At 54.2% G+C, this 18,407-nt stretch overlaps 2 protein-coding genes across 4 annotated transcripts; both read right to left on the reverse strand.

Annotated features, from left to right (window-relative positions):
- Positions 1-45: 45 nt before the first annotated feature.
- On the reverse strand, positions 46-1,078 carry LOC103705062 (germin-like protein 3-1). The gene has a single exon (XM_008788662.3). It carries the CDS (start codon positions 818-820, stop codon positions 146-148), a length of 675 nt encoding a protein of 224 aa, XP_008786884.1. The 5' UTR covers positions 821-1,078; the 3' UTR covers positions 46-145.
- A 581-nt stretch (positions 1,079-1,659) lies between these two features.
- LOC103702011 (ORM1-like protein 2) lies at positions 1,660-18,178 on the reverse strand. Of its 3 annotated transcripts, XM_017841902.3 has the most exons (4): positions 17,889-18,178; positions 3,078-3,226; positions 2,295-2,361; positions 1,660-2,143 (listed from the first exon to the last, which is right to left on the reverse strand). In XM_017841902.3, the coding sequence occupies exons 1-4, from the start codon at positions 18,072-18,074 to the stop codon at positions 2,048-2,050; spliced, it is 498 nt and encodes a 165-aa protein (XP_017697391.1). In that variant the 5' UTR covers positions 18,075-18,178; the 3' UTR covers positions 1,660-2,047. The 3 variants fall into 3 exon arrangements, with proteins under 3 accessions (XP_017697391.1, XP_008782511.1, XP_008782518.1); XM_008784289.4 differs by lacking the exon at positions 2,295-2,361 and having other exon boundaries at positions 1,660-2,146; positions 17,889-18,174; XM_008784296.4 differs by lacking the exon at positions 2,295-2,361 and having other exon boundaries at positions 17,889-18,171.
- Positions 18,179-18,407: the final 229 nt, after the last annotated feature.

Below are 18,407 nucleotides of genomic sequence, written 5' to 3' on the forward strand. Positions count from 1 at the left end.
GCTCAAGTTCGAGGAGGGGTGCCAAGTGATTTTGGATAGCTTGCAGATTTAGATCTTGGCCTTCAACAAATATCCCTTTGCACGTATTTTGTTCATAATGAACTCTTACACGTGATCATATCCGACAGCCAAACAAGAGCAGTATCTAACCCCCAAGATTCTTCTGAATCCTGCGAATATCCTGCCCGGAAATCTTGAAGGTCTTCTCCAAGACCTCCTGCGGGATCCCAGGGTCTGACCGGAACGCCGCCAGCGGAATCATCTGAACCCCCGGATTCTGGCTGTTGAGCCCTGACACCGCGGCCGCCGGCGCCGCCGGGTTCAAATTGTGCAAGAAGTGGACCAGTCCCCTCGGGAAAACGAAGGCGTCCCCCGGCCTCAACCGCTGGGTGAAGAGGCGGTACGAGGTGTCGACGAATCCGACGAGGAGGTCGCCATGGAGGAGGAGGGCGACCTCGGAGGCGCGGGGGTGGGCGTGGGGGGGCACGAGGCCGCCGGCGGCGAGGTCGATTCGGGCAAGGGCGAGGCCCTGGGCGTTGGCCCCGGGGAGGGCGGCGGCGGTCGTGAGGGTGACGTTGAAGCCGAAGGGGTTGGCGGCGGTGTTGCCGGGCTTGGAGAGGATGGAGGTGGCGAAGTGGGAGGGGCGGGCGAGGGCGGGATCGAGGCAGGGGAGGCCGTTGAGGTGGAGGGACCGGCCGGCGGGGGAGGTGTCGGCGACGCAGTAGTCGAGGAGGAGGTCGGGGTCGGGGTTGGAAGGAGAGAAGAGGAGGGATAACAGCAGGAAGGGGAAAAGGGTCCGAAAAGATGAGTTTTTTCTCATCGTTTGCGGACGGTTTGGAGGAAGGAGTACGTTGGAGTGAATTCACGTTGATTCTTATATATGTATCCATTCATTTGTGGTTGGGTTGGTTGTGAATGTGGAGTGACGTTGAGGCTTTCAGAGGTTAGTGCTTCAAGGTTTACCAAAGCCGGCTTGGGAATGGGTTGAAGTAATGATTGATATATTTTTTTAATTTTTGCTGAACAAAGAAGCCATTTCTCAGATTTAAGACCAAAAAAGATTTAAGCAGGCCATGTCGAAAACTCGAAATATAAAACTTATAATATATCAAAACATGAAACAGATGACATTTAAATCGCAATATGCTTTGTTTTCAATTTTATTTTCTTAGAGAGAGAGAGAGAGAGAGAGAGAGAGAGAGAGAGAGAGAGAGAAAAGCCCGTGGAATCCGCAAATCATTTAGAATTAGCACCTCGAAGAAAATCTTCCTGAAGTCCAGCTACTGTAACACGAAGCCAACTACTACTCATCAGCAACCTTATTTCCTTTAGGTAGAGTATGAGCAGCCGAGAAATTATGTAGCTGCTTAATTATGTTCCAAATGTCCAGAAGGGAGAATGATAAAATACTTCACTACTGCCATTACTGCCCATCCAATAATAAGAGGCTGAAAAGTTGTTGTCGATTCAGTTGCTTTAATGCCTTCCTAAGCCCCTCAAAGCTAAAAGCAGGAAGCTTTGACGTATTAACATAGTTGCTCAAGTACTTTCCTAAGCCTCTTAAGCACAAAGCAAGAACCTTTGCATGCCGTCCATTTAAGCCCAAAATTTTCTCTTCTTTAACTCAGAGCTCAGCTAAGATGAGTACCACATCAAGGCTAAAAGAACCGTTAGTGGACAGTGAAAATAAATGTCTTAAATAATACACAAGGAGCAAATAGATGGCTCAGGGAGGGAGGGAGAATAATTGCGACACCACCTGAAAAACTTCCCTCGAGCAAATGCCAAAGGTACAAAAGCCAAATTTTCTACTAATGCTGGATCAATTTGGCATGCATGTTGCAATTTATTTTCACTTAATATCAGCCAATGCAAGAACAATTGCAACATTGGGAGCAAAAAATCAAAACCCAAAACTTTTTAGTGCACGGTCCCAAGACAAGGACAGCCATCCACAATGATGGGAGGCTCATGAAGAAGAGCATCCGATGTTAGGGAACTTGATCAGTGATCTCCATTAATTCCAAAGATACGGACTTTGTGCATGTTAGGGAACTTGGCAACCACCAGCACAAACACAGCAAGAGTATTGAGGAAGAGCATCGGATGCTGGTAGTCCGTCGTGTGCGAGGCAATCAGGTACCTGCTAGATTCACAATGATAGTTATGTCAATGAATTTCCATAAAGCTAAGCTCATGCTAAAAAGAAAAAGAAAAAAAAAAAGGTTGTTCAAGTTTTGATAGGACATCTGGCATGACTCTAAAAATCATATGAAAGATCATCAAGATTGAACCTGATAATCTCCTATATCCTTCAATCGTAAGTTTACTTTTCTGAGGTGTGATCGCACGCATAACATCCTGATTCAGTATTTGTTTGTCAAGAAACAAGACTAGATATGTAGAAATCGTATTGCCTAGCAGGAATAATAAGTCAGAATTAACACTCAACAAAACATTATACATTAAACTAGGTAGTGTTCGCACGGGTACGAAATATAGTTAAATAAAAGAATAATGGTGAAAAAGATAGCAAGCAACTATTTCCCCTTCTTTTTTTTCCACATGCCTATCCTATACAAGCCAGCCATCTTTAATTTTCGTTAAATAGCATCCAGTTATCTTTATCCATATAACCCATAGATATTTTGGTTGATGTAATTGCTAGTCAATTAATTTTAGCTGTAATTATACTAATATAATTTGCAGATATCAACACTAACAAAGTTAGTTAAGGTAGAAACATGATGTTGTGGAAAAGAAATGTAAGACATAACTTTTAACTGTCTTCAGCAAGCCACTTATTTCATGCATTTTAGCAGATAAATAACAGCATATGAATTAACTAAAATGCATCCTTTGCATGCATGACCATGACCTACTGCATATGCAATATCAATGCAAAATCTAGCAGCTATTAAAGGCGAAAGTATTACAAACACAAGACAGGAAGAAAAATAATTCAAAAACATTGGCTGGCTTGGGAGCTCATGAACTTTCTTTGCCTCCAAAAACATATAAATGGCTGCAACTTCAGTTTTGAATTTTTTTCAAGATCATGCCTGGGGGATACTCACAGGATCACCGGTACAGTAGCCAAAAACTTTCTATTATTGGTAAGCTGCTTGCCATTGTCCATCTGCTCCCACCAAGTTAAACCATTATAGATACCCTGGTCTTCAGCGAATGGAGTTCCTTTCCTCCAGTGAAAACAGTGATATGTTACCTAAACAAATACCAAAATACCCACCAGTAAGATGATGCTCCATCACTTTGAGCAGATTATTTAGATATGCCACTGATTTATTATCTAGGGAAGAGAGGGTGAAAACTCTACCATAAAATAGTCTTTCATTAAACTGAAAGCACCAGAAACTGAACTGGTAGCTCTGCATGAAATGATTAAGCATACATCAACTGTTTAAGAAAAAGTTTTTAAAAGTTTTTACGGTAAAGGCAAGTAACTAAACCACTAGAGGGGGCAGAACAAACCAAAAGTCACTCAGATATAGATCTTGAAAAAGCTAATTATAGACTTGTTACTTCAAATTGCAAAAAATTAGGTATGCTCAGATCAGTAATGTTCTACCTTGTCAGATTAGAAAAAAAGGCAGATCTAATGATGTGCTGATGTTCTTTGTAACAAATGATCTACAAAATAACATACTAGACAAACTGTTGTGAAAGGATGCATAACCAAGCAGGGGAAAATTCCTATTATCACTTGAAATGAAGTTACTTGAATGGACTTGGAACACTAAACCTCTCTCAGAATCTTTCCATTCTTAAGTTGTCTGCCTACACCTAAATATTTGAGTAAAGGCTTCCATCTCTCTACCAATAAGAGTTCTTACATCCCTACTACCAGGAGCGGCCCAATGTATTTGGGGGCCTAAGGCCATTTTGTCTTTGAGGCCTTTTCTACAGTGGGCCGGCCTAAGGCGAATTCACAAGGGGCCTTTTTTTTCATTTTATCTTTGAGGCATTTTCTACGGTGGGCCTTCTTTGGGCTGGGGCCTTAGGCGACCGCCTCAGTTGCCTAAGAGTTGAGCCGCCCCTGCCTACTACATTGCTGCAATCAGATCTTCCCGAGAAAACCTGCTAGGTCTGGTCCTGAATCCATTTCTCACCATGTTTAAACCCTGTATGAGTCCCAAAGAGAGACTTCTCCAAGAGATGCATATTAGTCTCTGATTCTCGTTAGCACTAATCCCACTCAATGTAGACATGTAAATTGGTCCATGCATAGCGGGGAGTTCTGCCAATTTCATATCCTTCAAGTTTATCAATGCTTCAAGCACCAAAACAACGTATCTAGTCTTCTCATAACGTTCTAAAAATAGCATGCTTCAACTAAAAAGCAAGAGAGAAAAGTTTTAGGAACGCAAGGTTGCTCTATTCATCCATCGCAAAATATATACTCTTCTCGCATCAATGCTCCATACTTAAATATTCTTTAGTCTCATCCACTCCTTCAATAGAAGATCAGCTTACAATCTTTTTGAACACAATTAGAAGAACAAGAGAACAAATTGATAACATCAGAGAAATGGGCAAGTAACCTTACCTCCATCCATCCCCAGTTATCCATTATATTACTACTATCTCCATCACAATCTCTAACAAGATTTAGAGACTATCTTACTACTATTATTAACGATCCCATCCCTCAAGTACTTAAAGAGTTAGACTAATACATATACCTCCTGTTGGGGGAATAAGGTTTTTCCCCCAAATGACACGAATGCCCCAAAGAAGCCGCACAATCGTCGACCCTGGAAGGCCGAAGTCGGCACCCGAACTCGGAATCTCCGACCTAAGAGAAACCCCAATGCCCGAGGCCTACTTTTGTCAGCCACCTACTACGGCTATACGTCTCCGAGGTCCGGCCAGAGACCGTACTATGACGCCCCTCCGGCATTTATGGCGCATGACCGCTGTGATCCTCCGGCACACTCCACAATAAATATGGATCTCCAGCTTACTCCACAATAAATGTGGATCTCCGGCTCACTCAACAATTAATGCACGTGACTCCTGTCATCTACGGACTCCCAGCTCTCCACGGCAAATAAGCCCAGCAGGGTCTAGTCAACTGTGATAAGTCTCTGATCTCGGCCATACCTCCGACACTGATGCAATAAATTCGCCTGGTAGCGTGCTAGTTCGGGTTGTACAACGCCCTCATCGCCGACATCAGTGCAATTATTCGCCTGACCAAGCGCCGACCTGAACGACATGCCGAGCCGTACTACGGCTTCGCCCCGTTACATCGCAGGTAAACCGACCCCCGGTCTATAAAAGGGGGTTGGAAAATCGATACTGGGGACGGGCACTGTTTACCTCTACTCTACACGATTTGTCCCCTCCCTGACTTGAGCGTCGGAGGGCCGGCGCCGGAAGACCCGGCCACCGGCTCGTGTGCAGGCACCCAGACGGAGGACGCCGCCCACTGTCGGATCGTCGCCCAGCCGCGGGAATCAGCCGCTCCTTCTCGCCGATCGCCCCAGACGGAGGACGCCGCCCGTCGACGGACCACCGCCCCGCCGTGAGTAACCACCTCCCGCTCCCTCTCCTCGACCGAAGATTGCCCCCGGGTCCAATTTCCAGCAACAGTTGGCGCTAGAGGAAGGGACCGAGTAGCAGTCATGAAGTTGAGAAGTAAGGGAGCCTCTAACGTCTCCCGGCGTCCCCCGCAAAGTCCTGGACACTCCGTCCAGAATTCCCCAACTCCAGCTGACCCAGGTCCTCAGGTCCAGCTGGAACAGTTCAATGCCCTGGTACAGCAAGTCCAGGCCCTGGCCGCCGCCGTGCAGGGCCTACGGCGCGTGGAAGCTTCATCGGCGCTTCCCCCGCAGGCCCAGGCCCCGCCGGAGTGTCTCCCCAACGGCCCGGTTCTCCCCAGTCAAAATCTGCATGGCTCCTCCAGAGCCAACAACGGAGAACGGGCTACTCCCCGTAGGGAGTTACCGAGAGAAGGTTTCGATCGGAGACCCCAACTTTCCGAGGCGGAGTCAGCCCCGGACCGCCAAGGGTCGGCGCAAACCACAACGACAATCCCACGGGTGGGGGAGCTCGACCGAAAAGTGGAGCATCTGGAGCGCCAGATTGCGGCACTCCACGGCAAGAAGGCAAGACAGGAAGGGGACTTTGAGTTCACTGCCAAGTCCCCCTTCTCCCGCCAGATCGAGGACGAGCCGGTTCCCGTGAGATTCAAAATGCCTCAGGTGGAGCCCTACAGCGGAATCACCGACCCCCTCGACCACTTGGAGAGTTATCGGGCCCTCATGGCCCTACAAGGGTCCTCGGAGGCCATACTCTGCAAAGCCTTTCCAGCGACCCTCCGAGGGACCGCTCGGCTTTGGTTTTCTGGACTGAAGCCGAACACGGTGTCCTCCTTTGAGCAGCTCGGCAGGCAGTTCGCCACCAACTTTGCTGCCAGCCGGCGCCAGCGACGGACATCAGACTCCCTCCTGGACATCAAGCAGAAGGAGGGGGAGTCCCTCAAAGAGTACCTGGACCGCTTTACCGCCGCCACATAGGAGGTCCGCGAGCTAGACCAGTCGATAGCCATGTCGGCTCTGAAAACTGGGGTTCGCTCCTACCGATTCCTCTTCTCCATCGAGAAGAGCTTCCCGGCCGACTTCACCGAAATGCTGGCCCGAGCCCGGAAGTATGCCAAGGCCGAGGAGGCAGTCGCCTCCAGGCGGGGAGCAATCGAGCCCGCCTCTAAGAAGCAGAAGAAGCGCCGCGAGGAGCGCGGCCGACAAAGGAGCCGGTCTCCCCGCAGAGAGAAAAATCTCCCCAGACTGAGGAGTCCGCCCCGTCAGCAGGGGCGACCTCAGCAGAGGACACCTCCTCGTCTGAGGTCTCCACCACGGCCCCGGACGTACCAGGCGAGGTACGAGAACTATACACCCGTCAATGCTCCCCGGGCCGAGATCCTGATGGAAATTGAGGGTCGGGACTTCTTCCGACCCCCGCCTCCTATGCGAGACACGGGATTTCCCCGAAATACCAGGAAGTATTGCCGCTTCCACCGAGACCGTGGGCACGACACGGAGGACTGCTTCCAACTCTGGGACGAGATAGAAGCGCTCATCCGACGGGGAGTACTCAACCGGTTCGTGAGGAATCGACCTGAGGAAAGAAGGCCGGCGGAGAATGTCGCACCAACCGAAAATCCAGGCGACAACAGGCCCATCGCCGGCACCATCAACATGATCGGGCGGGCCTCGGCAGGAACGGCCGCCCAGGGAACACCCCCGAAGCGCCCACGTACTGATGAAGTCATCTCGTTCTCGGACGAGGACTTAGAAGGGGTCGAGACCCCTCACGATGACGCTGTGGTCATCTCCATGATTGTAAATAGGTTTGATGTAAAGCGTGTCCTAGTTGACAATGGAAGTTCAGCCAACATTTTGTACTACCATGCCTACCAAAAAATGGGGTTGACAGGAGGACATCTCCGGAGAATCAATGCCCCGCTAGTTGGGTTTACCGGAGATGCGGTCTCGGTTGAAGGTGAGGCTAGCTTCCTTGTCACAGTTGGCCTCGCCCCCCGGGAGAGCACTGTGAGGATGGACTTCTTGGTGGTCCGTCTGCCCTCGGTCTACAACGCCATCCTTGGGCGCCCAGGGTTAAACACCCTTCGAGCCGTGGTTTCAACTCGCCATTTACTCATGCGGTTCCCCACCGGCCAAGGAGTAGGCGAGGTCCGCGGAGACCAACTGGTCGCCAAGCAATGCTACATGGCGGCCCACACAGTGAAACAACCAGCTGAGGCGCCAGACCGCTCGACGCGCCCCTCACTCCCCATAGAAACCCTCGATGCGAGGGACACCCCCTGGAAGAAGCAAGTAGAGCCCGGTGAGCTCCTTATTCAAATCCCACTACGAGAAAATTTTCCCAAGCTAACCGTGCAGGTCGGCTCCGGCCTCGGCGCCCATGAGAGGGATCGCCTCGTCAGCTTCCTGCGGGATAATGCCGACGTCTTCGCCTGGTCGCCCGCGGACGTGCCAGGAATTGACCCTGAGGTCATGGTCCACCGACTTCAGGTGAAACCAACCAGCAGGCCTGTAAAGCAGAAGAAAAGAGGCTCCGCCCCCGAGCGACAACGAGCTGCGGCCGAGGAGGTGGACAAACTCCTCGGAGCCGGCTTCATCCGGGAGGTCTCCTACCCGGACTGGCTCGCCAACATAGTCCTCGTAAAGAAGGCTAACGGAAAATGGCGTATGTGTGTGGACTACACCGACCTGAACAAGGCCTGCCCAAAAGACAGTTTCCCCCTCCCGAGCATCGACCAGCTCGTCGACTCCACCTCAGGACACCAACTGCTAACTTTTATGGACGCCTTTTCAGGATACAATCAAATCCGAATGGCGCCAGAAGACGAGGAGAAGACGGCCTTCATCACCGACAAGGGCACCTACTGCTATAAGGTGATGCCCTTTGGCCTGAAAAACGCTGGGGCCACCTATCAGAGGCTGGTCAGCCAGATTTTTAAAGACCAGATCGGCCGGAACATGGAAGTCTACGTGGACGACATGTTGGTGAAGAGCCGAGCGGCGGAACACCACATAGCCGATCTCGACGAGACGTTCGCCAAGCTCAGAAAATATCAAATGAAACTCAATCCGGCGAAGTGCGCGTTCGGGGTCACCTCGGGCAAGTTCCTGGGTTTCATAGTGACCCAGCGCGGAATTGAGGCCAACCCGGAGAAAATCCGGGCACTGCAAGAGATGTCGCCTCCAAAGACAGTTAAGGAGGTGCAGCGGCTCGCGGGGCGGGTAGCCGCCCTGGGAAGGTTCGTCTCTCGGTCAGCCGAGCGTTGCCTCCCCTTCTTCAAGAGCCTCAAACGGCCGAAAGACTTCCGGTGGACAGAAGAATGCCAGCAGGCCTTTGAAGATCTTCGGAGCCTTCTGGCTTCTCCCCCGCTGATCACCAAGCCCCGGAAAGGCGAGGTCCTTTACTTATATCTGGCCGCCTCCCCAGCCGCAGTGAGCTCAGTTCTCGTCCGGGAAGAGGACAAGCTCCAAAAGCCGGTCTATTACACCAGCCGGGTTCTCAGGGATGCCGAGACCCGATATTCTAAACTTGAGAAGACCATCTTAGCTCTCATCATCTCGGCTCGGAGACTCAGGCCTTACTTCCAAGCCCACACGATAGCTATATTGACCGACCAGCCCATGAAGCAAATATTGCAGAGGTCGGATCGTGCGGGGAGGATCGCCAAATGGGCGGTCGAGCTCGGGGAATTCGACCTCGAATATCGGCCCAGGCCGGCTATCAAAGCTCAGATACTCGCCGACTTCATCGTGGAGTGCACCCTTCCGGACGACCCCGACCTGCCATCTGGACCCGCGGAGGAGGCCCCGAGGCAGCCATGGGTCCTGCACTCGGACGGGTCTTCGACCTCGGGGGGTAGCGGGGCCGGACTTATCCTCACTAGTCCAGACGGAGTGGTGGCTGAGCAAGCCCTGCGCCTCGAGTTCCCGGCCTCGAACAATGAGGCCGAGTATGAGGCCCTCATCGCCGGGCTCAAACTGGCGAAAGAACTAAACGTGGGAGACTTGACGGCATTCAGCGACTCCCAGCTGGTGGTGAACCAGGTCCAAGGAGATTTTGAAGCTAAAGAGCCATCCATGCAAAAGTATCTCCAAAAGGTGCGGGAACTCATATCTGCCCTGAATTCTTTCAACATTCAGTACATTCCCAGAACGGAAAACCTCAGGGCAGACCAGCTATCCAAGCTGGCAAGCTCCCGCATGAGCGAGCTTCCTAAGGGAACCGCGCTCGAGTATCTTCAGACCCCCAGCACGGAGGGACCCGAGCCTACCATGTGCATCGGCTCCGAGCCAAGCTGGATCGACGGGCTCGTCTGCTACCTTCAGGACGGAACCCTACCTCATGACGAGATGGAGGCTCGCCGAATCAAGCGCCAGGCCCCCCGGTATGTCCTATACGAGAACAGGCTCTATCGACGATCATTTACTTCCCCCCTTCTCAGATGCCTCCGCCCTCCGAGGCGGACTATGCTCTCCGAGAGGTCCATGAAGGGATCTGCGGAAATCACCTGGGGGGCCGGGCCTTGGCCCATAAGATCCTGCGGCAGGGATATTACTGGCCCACACTCCAAAAAGACGCAACAGATTTCGTCCGCAAGTGCGATTGGTGCCAGCGAAACGCCAATATCCAGCGCCGACCTTCAGCTCTGCTGACCTCCATCATCGCCCCCTGGCCGTTTGCCCAATGGGGGATCGACATCCTGGGGCCCTTTCCCCTCGCCACCGGACAGAGAAAGTTCCTGGTCGTCTCCATCGACTATTTCACCAAATGGGTCGAGGCCGAACCTGTCGCCCGGATCACCGAGCAAAAGATGCGGGATTTCGTGTGGAAGTCTATAATCTGCCGATTCGGACTACCCCGTATCCTTATATCTGATAATGGTCGACAATTTGACAATATTCATTTCAGGGAGTTTTGCTCTGAACTCGGCATTGATCATCGCTTCACCTCGGTTGCCCATCCCCAGACAAACGGGGAAACCGAGGTAACTAACCGAACTATTTTGCAGGGACTTAAAGCTAGGCTTGATCGGTCCAAAGGACAGTGGGTCGAGGACTTGTACAATGTCCTTTGGGCGTACCGGACCACGTTCCGACTACCCACGGGAGAGACCCCCTTCAACCTAGCATACGGCACTGAGGCCGTCATCCCGCTGGAGATCGGCCTGCCTTCTCCCAGAATGGAGTATTACGACCCCGACACCAACTCTTCCCAGCTAAGGAGCAACTTGGACCTTGTCGAAGAAATGAGAGAGATCGCCCGGGTTCGCATGGCGAGATACCAACAGCGAACGGCCCAATACTACAACTCCAGAGTCAAGCCCAAGCTCTTCAAAGTAGGGGACCTCGTCCTCAGGAGAGCCGAGGCTTCTCAACCGACCGAGCAAGGAAAGCTCGCCCCAAATTGGGAAGGGCCGTATCAAATCGCCCGGGTACAACGACCAGGGGCGTACAAATTGAAGTCCCTGGAGGGGACTCTGATCCCACGAAGCTGGAACTCCGAGAATCTACGGATGTATTACCAATGAAACCCTAAGGGGTTCAAAACAATCAGGACAATGGACTCAGCTCCTTTTTCTGCAAATATTTCTCTCACCTTGATAACTGTAATCCTCTTTTAATATTGGGTCGTCTGTGATCCTCAGATTTCCCGGCCAAAATCGGGATGCCTCGAGGCTCGACCGTAGAGTCCCAAACTCCCTCGACCTCGGGAAGAATCGCAAGAACGATGAGACGTGGAATGGAGCAGGATTCCTCGACTTAGGCCGAGATGCCCCGAGTGTCGACAGTGCGTGCCCAGACCCCTCGACACTTCGGAAAGACGGGGTAGTACCTTCGCGGCCCCCCGTGGCGCTCATCACCAACAACGGGGTAGTACCTTCGCGGCCCCCCGTAGCGCCCCCTCGACTAAGGTCGGGATGCCCCGAGGGTCGACCGTAGAGAACCAGACTCCCTCGACCTCGGGAAGGCGCCGTGAGGGGTGGAAAGGGTGGCTCCACCTGGGGCGCCACGAAGTGGACCCCCAGGAGCGGTCGACGATCCCCGATCCCCGAAGCGAGCGATCCCTCGACTAAGGTCGAGATGCCCCGAGTGTCGACAGTGCGTACCCAGACCCCTCGACACTTCGGGAAGACGGGGTAGTACCTTCGCGGCCCCCCGTGGCGCTCATCACCAACAACGGGGTAGTACCTTCGCGGCCCCCCGTAGCGCCCCCTCGACTAAGGTCGGGATGCCCCGAGGGTCGACCGTAGAGAACCAGACTCCCTCGACCTCGGGAAGGCGCCGTGAGGGGTGGAAAGGGTGGCTCCACCTGGGGCACCACGAAGTGGACCCCCAGGAGCGGTCGACGATCCCCGATCCCCGAAGCGAGCGATCCCTCGACTAAGGTCGAGATGCCCCGAGTGTCGACAGTGCGTACCCAGACCCCTCGACACTTCGGGAAGACGGGGTAGTACCTTCGCGGCCCCCCGTGGCGCTCATCACCAACAACGGGGTAGTACCTTCGCGGCCCCCCGTAGCGCCCCCTCGACTAAGGTCGGGATGCCCCGAGGGTCGACCGTAGAGAACCAGACTCCCTCGACCTCGGGAAGGCGCCGTGAGGGGTGGAAAGGGTGGCTCCACCTGGGGCGCCACGAAGTGGACCCCCAGGAGCGGTCGACGATCCCCGATCCCCGAAGCGAGCGATCCCTCGACTAAGGTCGAGATGCCCCGAGTGTCGACAGTGCGTACCCAGACCCCTCGACACTTCGGGAAGACGGGGTAGTACCTTCGCGGCCCCCCGTGGCGCTCATCACCAACAACGGGGTAGTACCTTTGCGGCCCCCCGTAGCGCCCTCTCGACTAAGGTCGGGATGCCCCGAGGGTCGACCGTAGAGAACCAGACTCCCTCGACCTCGGGAGGTACCACAGGTCAGCAAAGCGTCCGCAGACCCGCCGACCTGACACAAGACCCCTCGACCAAGGTTGAGGTGCCCCGAGGTCCGACCACTGGGTCTCAAACTCCCTCGACCTCGCAAAGAGCTACAAATCAATAAAGTCTCCCCAAGCCCTCTCAACCTCGGCGGGTGCTGTCGGGTCCGTGAGAAGCCCGAGCCCCCTTAAAGTCAAAAATGACTCCGCAGGTCGACAAGGAAGGGAGGCAGCCTACTCCACCATGCGAAGCATAACTCTGAGAATGAAAGAGGTACCTTCAACTGGACGCCCTCCTTGTCAAATTTTATTTACATATTACTGAGCGGAATCTTAATGTTGGAGCCTTATCTCGCCCCAAAGTCGGGCCTCTCTAACGGGTCGGCTTAGGGTCGACCTCCTAATTACATTATGCATGCACCGTTCGTCAAGCCTCCGAAACTGGTACAGAGGATTTCATAAATTAGTGCCCAACTCGGCTCTTCGACGTAAACTCCTACGTCCGGCTGAAAAAGTGGTCCCGGCCACGAATGTGCCAGCCAAACGCGGGTACCAAGGCAATCTCTGGAAACCCAGCCTTGCTCACCGAAGCCTCGGCAGAGTCCGAGAACAATAACTACGAAAACCGTCGGTAATGACCTGCCTATTGGCCCGCGCTCCCTCTGAGGGGTTTGGAGTTAAGTTCGGAGACCCGACTAAACTCCCCGATTAGCGGCACGCACAGACCTAGTCCGGTCTTAGTTAAAGGGCTAAGGCCCGACCTCGACGCCTTGGGACTCCCCTAAAGGCTAAACGCAATGACCTCCACGACTCCCAAATCCGAGCTATAGGACTTAGAGAAATTTTCTAAAAAACTCAAGACTCGGAGCTCCTCTTCGTCGGGATGACTGGAACCCGAGAAGGCTAAGATGTAGCCCGGAAAGAAGGACAACTTCGTTAAGCAGCCCGGAAATTAAAATGCGAAGCTAGGCCATCGAGGCGGTTCGCTAAGGCCCTGGCCTCGGTCATGACAACAGAGGGAAAGATGAACACGGAATGGCAAAAATACTTTTTCATTAACAAAGGGCCGGAAGGCCAATTACAAAACTGGAAGTCGGCCGCTCAAGGGCCGACCCCGGATACAATGAAAAAGAAAAGAAAAATATGCTATGTCCTAAGCGGCGGGAGCCACATCCGGGGGGTCGTCCGGCACATTGATGACCTCAAGACCTTCCTCCGGAACAGGCTCGGGGTCGGGAGCAGGAGCTTCGGGCACCACCTCCGGGACAGCGTCCGTCTCGGCCGCCAGAGCCACCTCCATGACACCGTCCGCCTCGGCTACCCTCATCGAAGGCTCGGCGGGGTCTTGCTCATATATTCCCGCCTCGGATGTCAGGATGGTGGGAAGGGCTCGCACGTCGGACCCCCAGCCCCGGTCCTCCCTCGGACGGACCGTCGAGAAGTCATACTGAGGGCAGTACAGGCGCACCTGCTCTCGGAAGTTCTCGAAGCCTCGAAGGAAACCGTCGACCGTCTCCTCCTCCAACATGTCGCGGAACTCTTGCGACTCTTTGAAGAGCTCCACGGCGTGCTCGGCTCGTTCGAGAGCCCTCCTCTCCCGGGCCTCAAGTTGCTCGAGTCGGAGGCGAAGGGCCCTCTCCTCATACTCGAGGGCCGCGATCCTGGCCTGGACCTCCCCCAAACGCGCCTCCGTGCCGCGCATGGTTGCCTTGGTCATGGCGTGAGCCGCCTTCTCCTCCTCAAGCGCCCCCACCACGGCAAGGCGCTCGGCCTCGGTGGCCGCCCACCGAGCCTCGGCCGCGGCCGACACCGCTTCTAGCTCGGCGATTCTTTTCTTGGCCGGCTCCAGCTGCTGGCCGAGCTGCCGAACTTCTTCTCGATACCCGTGGGCGAGGAACGCCATGGTGTCGAGCTCGAGAATATGCTGAAAAAAAAAAAAAAAAAAAAAGAGAAGCGAGGGTATTGTGAGTTGAAAGGCACGTATGCACGCTAATAACTCAGGAAAATTAAGAAGGGAACTTACCCGGGCGGTGCTGCAGTAAGCACTGCCGGCGACCTCCTCCAGCGAAATCCCCCGGAACACGGCCCGGTCCGCTGGGAGCACTGCACGCCGCAACATGGAGCGTGCGACCTCGGCGTCCTGAAGGGCCGAGCTCCCCTCAGGAACGGAAGAGTCTGGCTCAACCGACTCTTCTCGGAAAGCTCGGGAAGAGCTCGGCACGATCGGACCCGAGGTCCCGGAGCCGCTCGCCTCGGGGCCTCGGGCAGGCCTGGGTCCTGGCTGCTGCGGCCGGGCCACGGATGATTCCCCCCGCTGGGCAAGGGGGGCAGGGCAAGGAGGGGCCGATGGGCTCGCACCACTGACCACCCGCTCCCGCCTCGGGTCGGCCGCGGGGGCCCCCGTCTCGGGGCCACTCGTCCCGGCCGACGAGGAAGCGCCGTCTGTCCTCGCCCTCCTCCGAGGCTGGGGATTAGCCCCCCCGGCCTCGGCCTCCCGCCTCCTCAGGCGGGAAAAAAGCGACGTGTTACTGGTCGGCATACGGGGAATATCTGAAATCAAAAATTTTGTTAAGTGTCAGGCCAGTGGCAGTAAAAGCGAAAGACAAAGAATGAAAATAACGTAGCCGCCCTTACCCTCGGGGCGCGCCGAGCTCAGACCCACGCTCGCCAGGGCGTCCTCCCGCAGGAGCTCGGTCAGGTCGTTGCCCCTCCCGAGGGCTCGCACAGAGTCTAGGATCCTCAGCTCCCTCCCCGTGGGCTCGGAGAGTCTGTTGAGGGCCTTCAGCCGTGGGTGTCCCCACCTCGGCTCAAACCCCCAAGGCGCCGCGGACGCCAGGAAGAAAAACTTCACCTTCCACTCGTGGATCGAGGAAGGGGCGCCCCGGAAGAGTGACATACCGCCCCGAAAGGCGAAATATAGCCACCCTGCGTCCGCCGGGTTCTTCTTTAACAGAAAACACCGGCGGAAAAGGCCTACCGTGATCGGGATCCCGTGCCCGAGGCACAGGGACAAAAACCCGATTATGGTCCTCCATGAGTTCGGAGCCAACTGCGCCGGGACGAGCTGGTACTCGGCCAGCAAGCTGCTCACGAACTCATGGGTGGGAAAACGCAGGCCCGCCCAGAGTGTCTCGCGGTAAACCGCGATCCGACCTGGGGGCGGCTGCGTCACCCTGTCCCCCGGCCCTGCGGTTTCAAGACGAAACCCGGGCTGGAAGAAGAAACGGGAGCGGATTGTCTCCAGTTCCTCCTCTGACATATTCGACCCAACTTCTTCGGGACCGAGACTCATTCTCACAGAAGAATGGAGTAAAAATTAAGAGCAGAAAATGGAAGTTGGCAAGGAGAAGAAAAGAGGAAACTCTAGTGAAAACAGGAAGAAAACCTACTGGACATTGCCAGAAATTGCTCCGGGCACCGCCGGCAAAATTCGGTTGAGGGAGAAAACAAGGAAAAAAAAAGACGACGAAAATGAGGGGAAGCCAAACAAGACCTTTAGGGCAGACTCGTGGGGTTTATATAGACCCCCCTGACGGCCCGGATCGATGGGGTCGGTTCCCATCCCCCGATCGGGCTGCGCCACGTGGCGACCTCTGAGGCCGAGGCACTGCATCCACTCCGGATCAATAAATCGAATACGAAATCAAAGTGTTGTCCCATCGGATCTCGGAACCTCATTATGGGTCCACAGAATCCCATCGCCTCGAAGAATGAGCGGACGGCACCCCCGCTCCCCTCGTTTAATAAAATCTGGGACACGTGGAGCCCCGGTGTGGCCTCCACTCCCCCGAAATTATGACCCGGTAACACGAAATCGGAAGCGTCCGACCCCTGGTCATGCCGCGTGTCCGTTTTGAAACCCAAAATGGCACGCTCATTGATGAGCGGGAACTCTCGATTGTGGGGCCGAGGCGCCGCCTCGTCGAACCCGAGGACCCTCATCCTGGGTCCGCCTCACAAACCAACCTCGGTAATCCAAGAGACACCGCCCCCGCTATAGTCGCCTCGAAAGACGTAGGGATATGGACCCCATCATTAATTCGCCGAACAAAGTAACCTCGAAACGCCCAAGGGCGCAGGTCCTGCCACGAAAATTCCAAGAAACATGAGGGTGCGGACGAAGTTCGCCCCCCAATTTTAACGATGGACTTTACTTCCTACGTCCGAGCCCACAAGCCGCTCGAACTCGGAAGTCGGGGGGTAGTGTTGGGGGAATAAGGTTTTTCCCCCAAATGACACGAATGCCCCAAAGAAGCCGCACAATCGTCGACCCTGGAAGGCCGAAGTCGGCACCCGAACTCGGAATCTCCGACCTAAGAGAAACCCCAATGCCCGAGGCCTACTTTTGTCAGCCACCTACTACGGCTATACGTCTCCGAGGTCCGGCCAGAGACCGTACTATGACGCCCCTCCGGCATTTATGGCGCATGACCGCTGTGATCCTCCGGCACACTCCACAATAAATATGGATCTCCAGCTTACTCCACAATAAATGTGGATCTCCGGCTCACTCAACAATTAATGCACGTGACTCCTGTCATCTACGGACTCCCAGCTCTCCACGGCAAATAAGCCCAGCAGGGTCTAGTCAACTGTGATAAGTCTCTGATCTCGGCCATACCTCCGACACTGATGCAATAAATTCGCCTGGTAGCGTGCTAGTTCGGGTTGTACAACGCCCTCATCGCCGACATCAGTGCAATTATTCGCCTGACCAAGCGCCGACCTGAACGACATGCCGAGCCGTACTACGGCTTCGCCCCGTTACATCGCAGGTAAACCGACCCCCGGTCTATAAAAGGGGGTTGGAAAATCGATACTGGGGACGGGCACTGTTTACCTCTACTCTACACGATTTGCCCCCTCCCTGACTTGAGCGTCGGAGGGCCGGCGCCGGAAGACCCGGCCACCGGCTCGTGTGCAGGCACCCAGACGGAGGACGCCGCCCACTGTCGGATCGTCGCCCAGCCGCGGAAATCAGCCGCTCCTTCTCGCCGATCGCCCCAGACGGAGGACGCCGCCCGTCGACGGACCACCGCCCCGCCGTGAGTAACCACCTCCCGCTCCCTCTCCTCGACCGAAGATTGCCCCCGGGTCCAATTTCCAGCAACACCTCCCTTAGACACGACAAACAGAAAAGCCCAAAACTTTATATGGAAAAAAAAATCAACCTTTACTTCTTCAAGGTATCATTATCATCCATTCGAACCAAAAGTCTCAATTTTGAATAAGAAACAAGCAATCTCCACCATAAAAGCCAAAAGAAAACTCATTTTACGAATAACGAAAATAATTAGAAAAAGAACAAGAGAAGACGACATGCGAAGGCCTCCATAGAGGCACCGAAACCCTAAAAAGAATAGAACTTGGGGGAAGGGAAACAAGGCGAAGAAGGAGGGAAGGGGGTCTTACGAAGAAGTGGGCGAGATTGACGACGGTCCAGGCGACGCCGGGCGAGCAGCGGAGGAGGGAGAGGACGGCGATCCAGGCAAAGAAGATTAGGAGTACGTACGCCGTCCACACGCCCGGGTACATCACCCACTCCGTGTTCCGGTTCAATACCGGCGGCGGCGGCGCCTCCACGTAGAGCTTCAGCATTCTCCTCTCCTTCGTCGAGAACAAGCTCTTGGTCACGGAGAGGAAGGGAGCCCTCGCTTTTGGAACGCGCGAGCGAAAGAAATGCGACTCGATAAGAAGATTTTAAGGTAACGCCGATATCTGTTATTGTAACGGAAACACCAGCCATGGTTTGCCGAAGTCCTTACTGGAATGGGTTTTTACCTTTTTTGGTGGGGGTGAAGGTTAAATTGCCGTTCCAACAGACGTTGGCTGCTCGAGAGAAATTACAGTGTTTCCGTTAATCGTTGGGGCAGGAAATAACATATGGAAACTGCAAGTTTGACTTCGTCACCCTTTTCCTGGTAAATATTA

Source organism: Phoenix dactylifera, chromosome 6 (assembly GCF_009389715.1).
Source record: "Phoenix dactylifera cultivar Barhee BC4 chromosome 6, palm_55x_up_171113_PBpolish2nd_filt_p, whole genome shotgun sequence".
Lineage (NCBI taxonomy): Eukaryota > Viridiplantae > Streptophyta > Magnoliopsida > Arecales > Arecaceae > Phoenix > Phoenix dactylifera.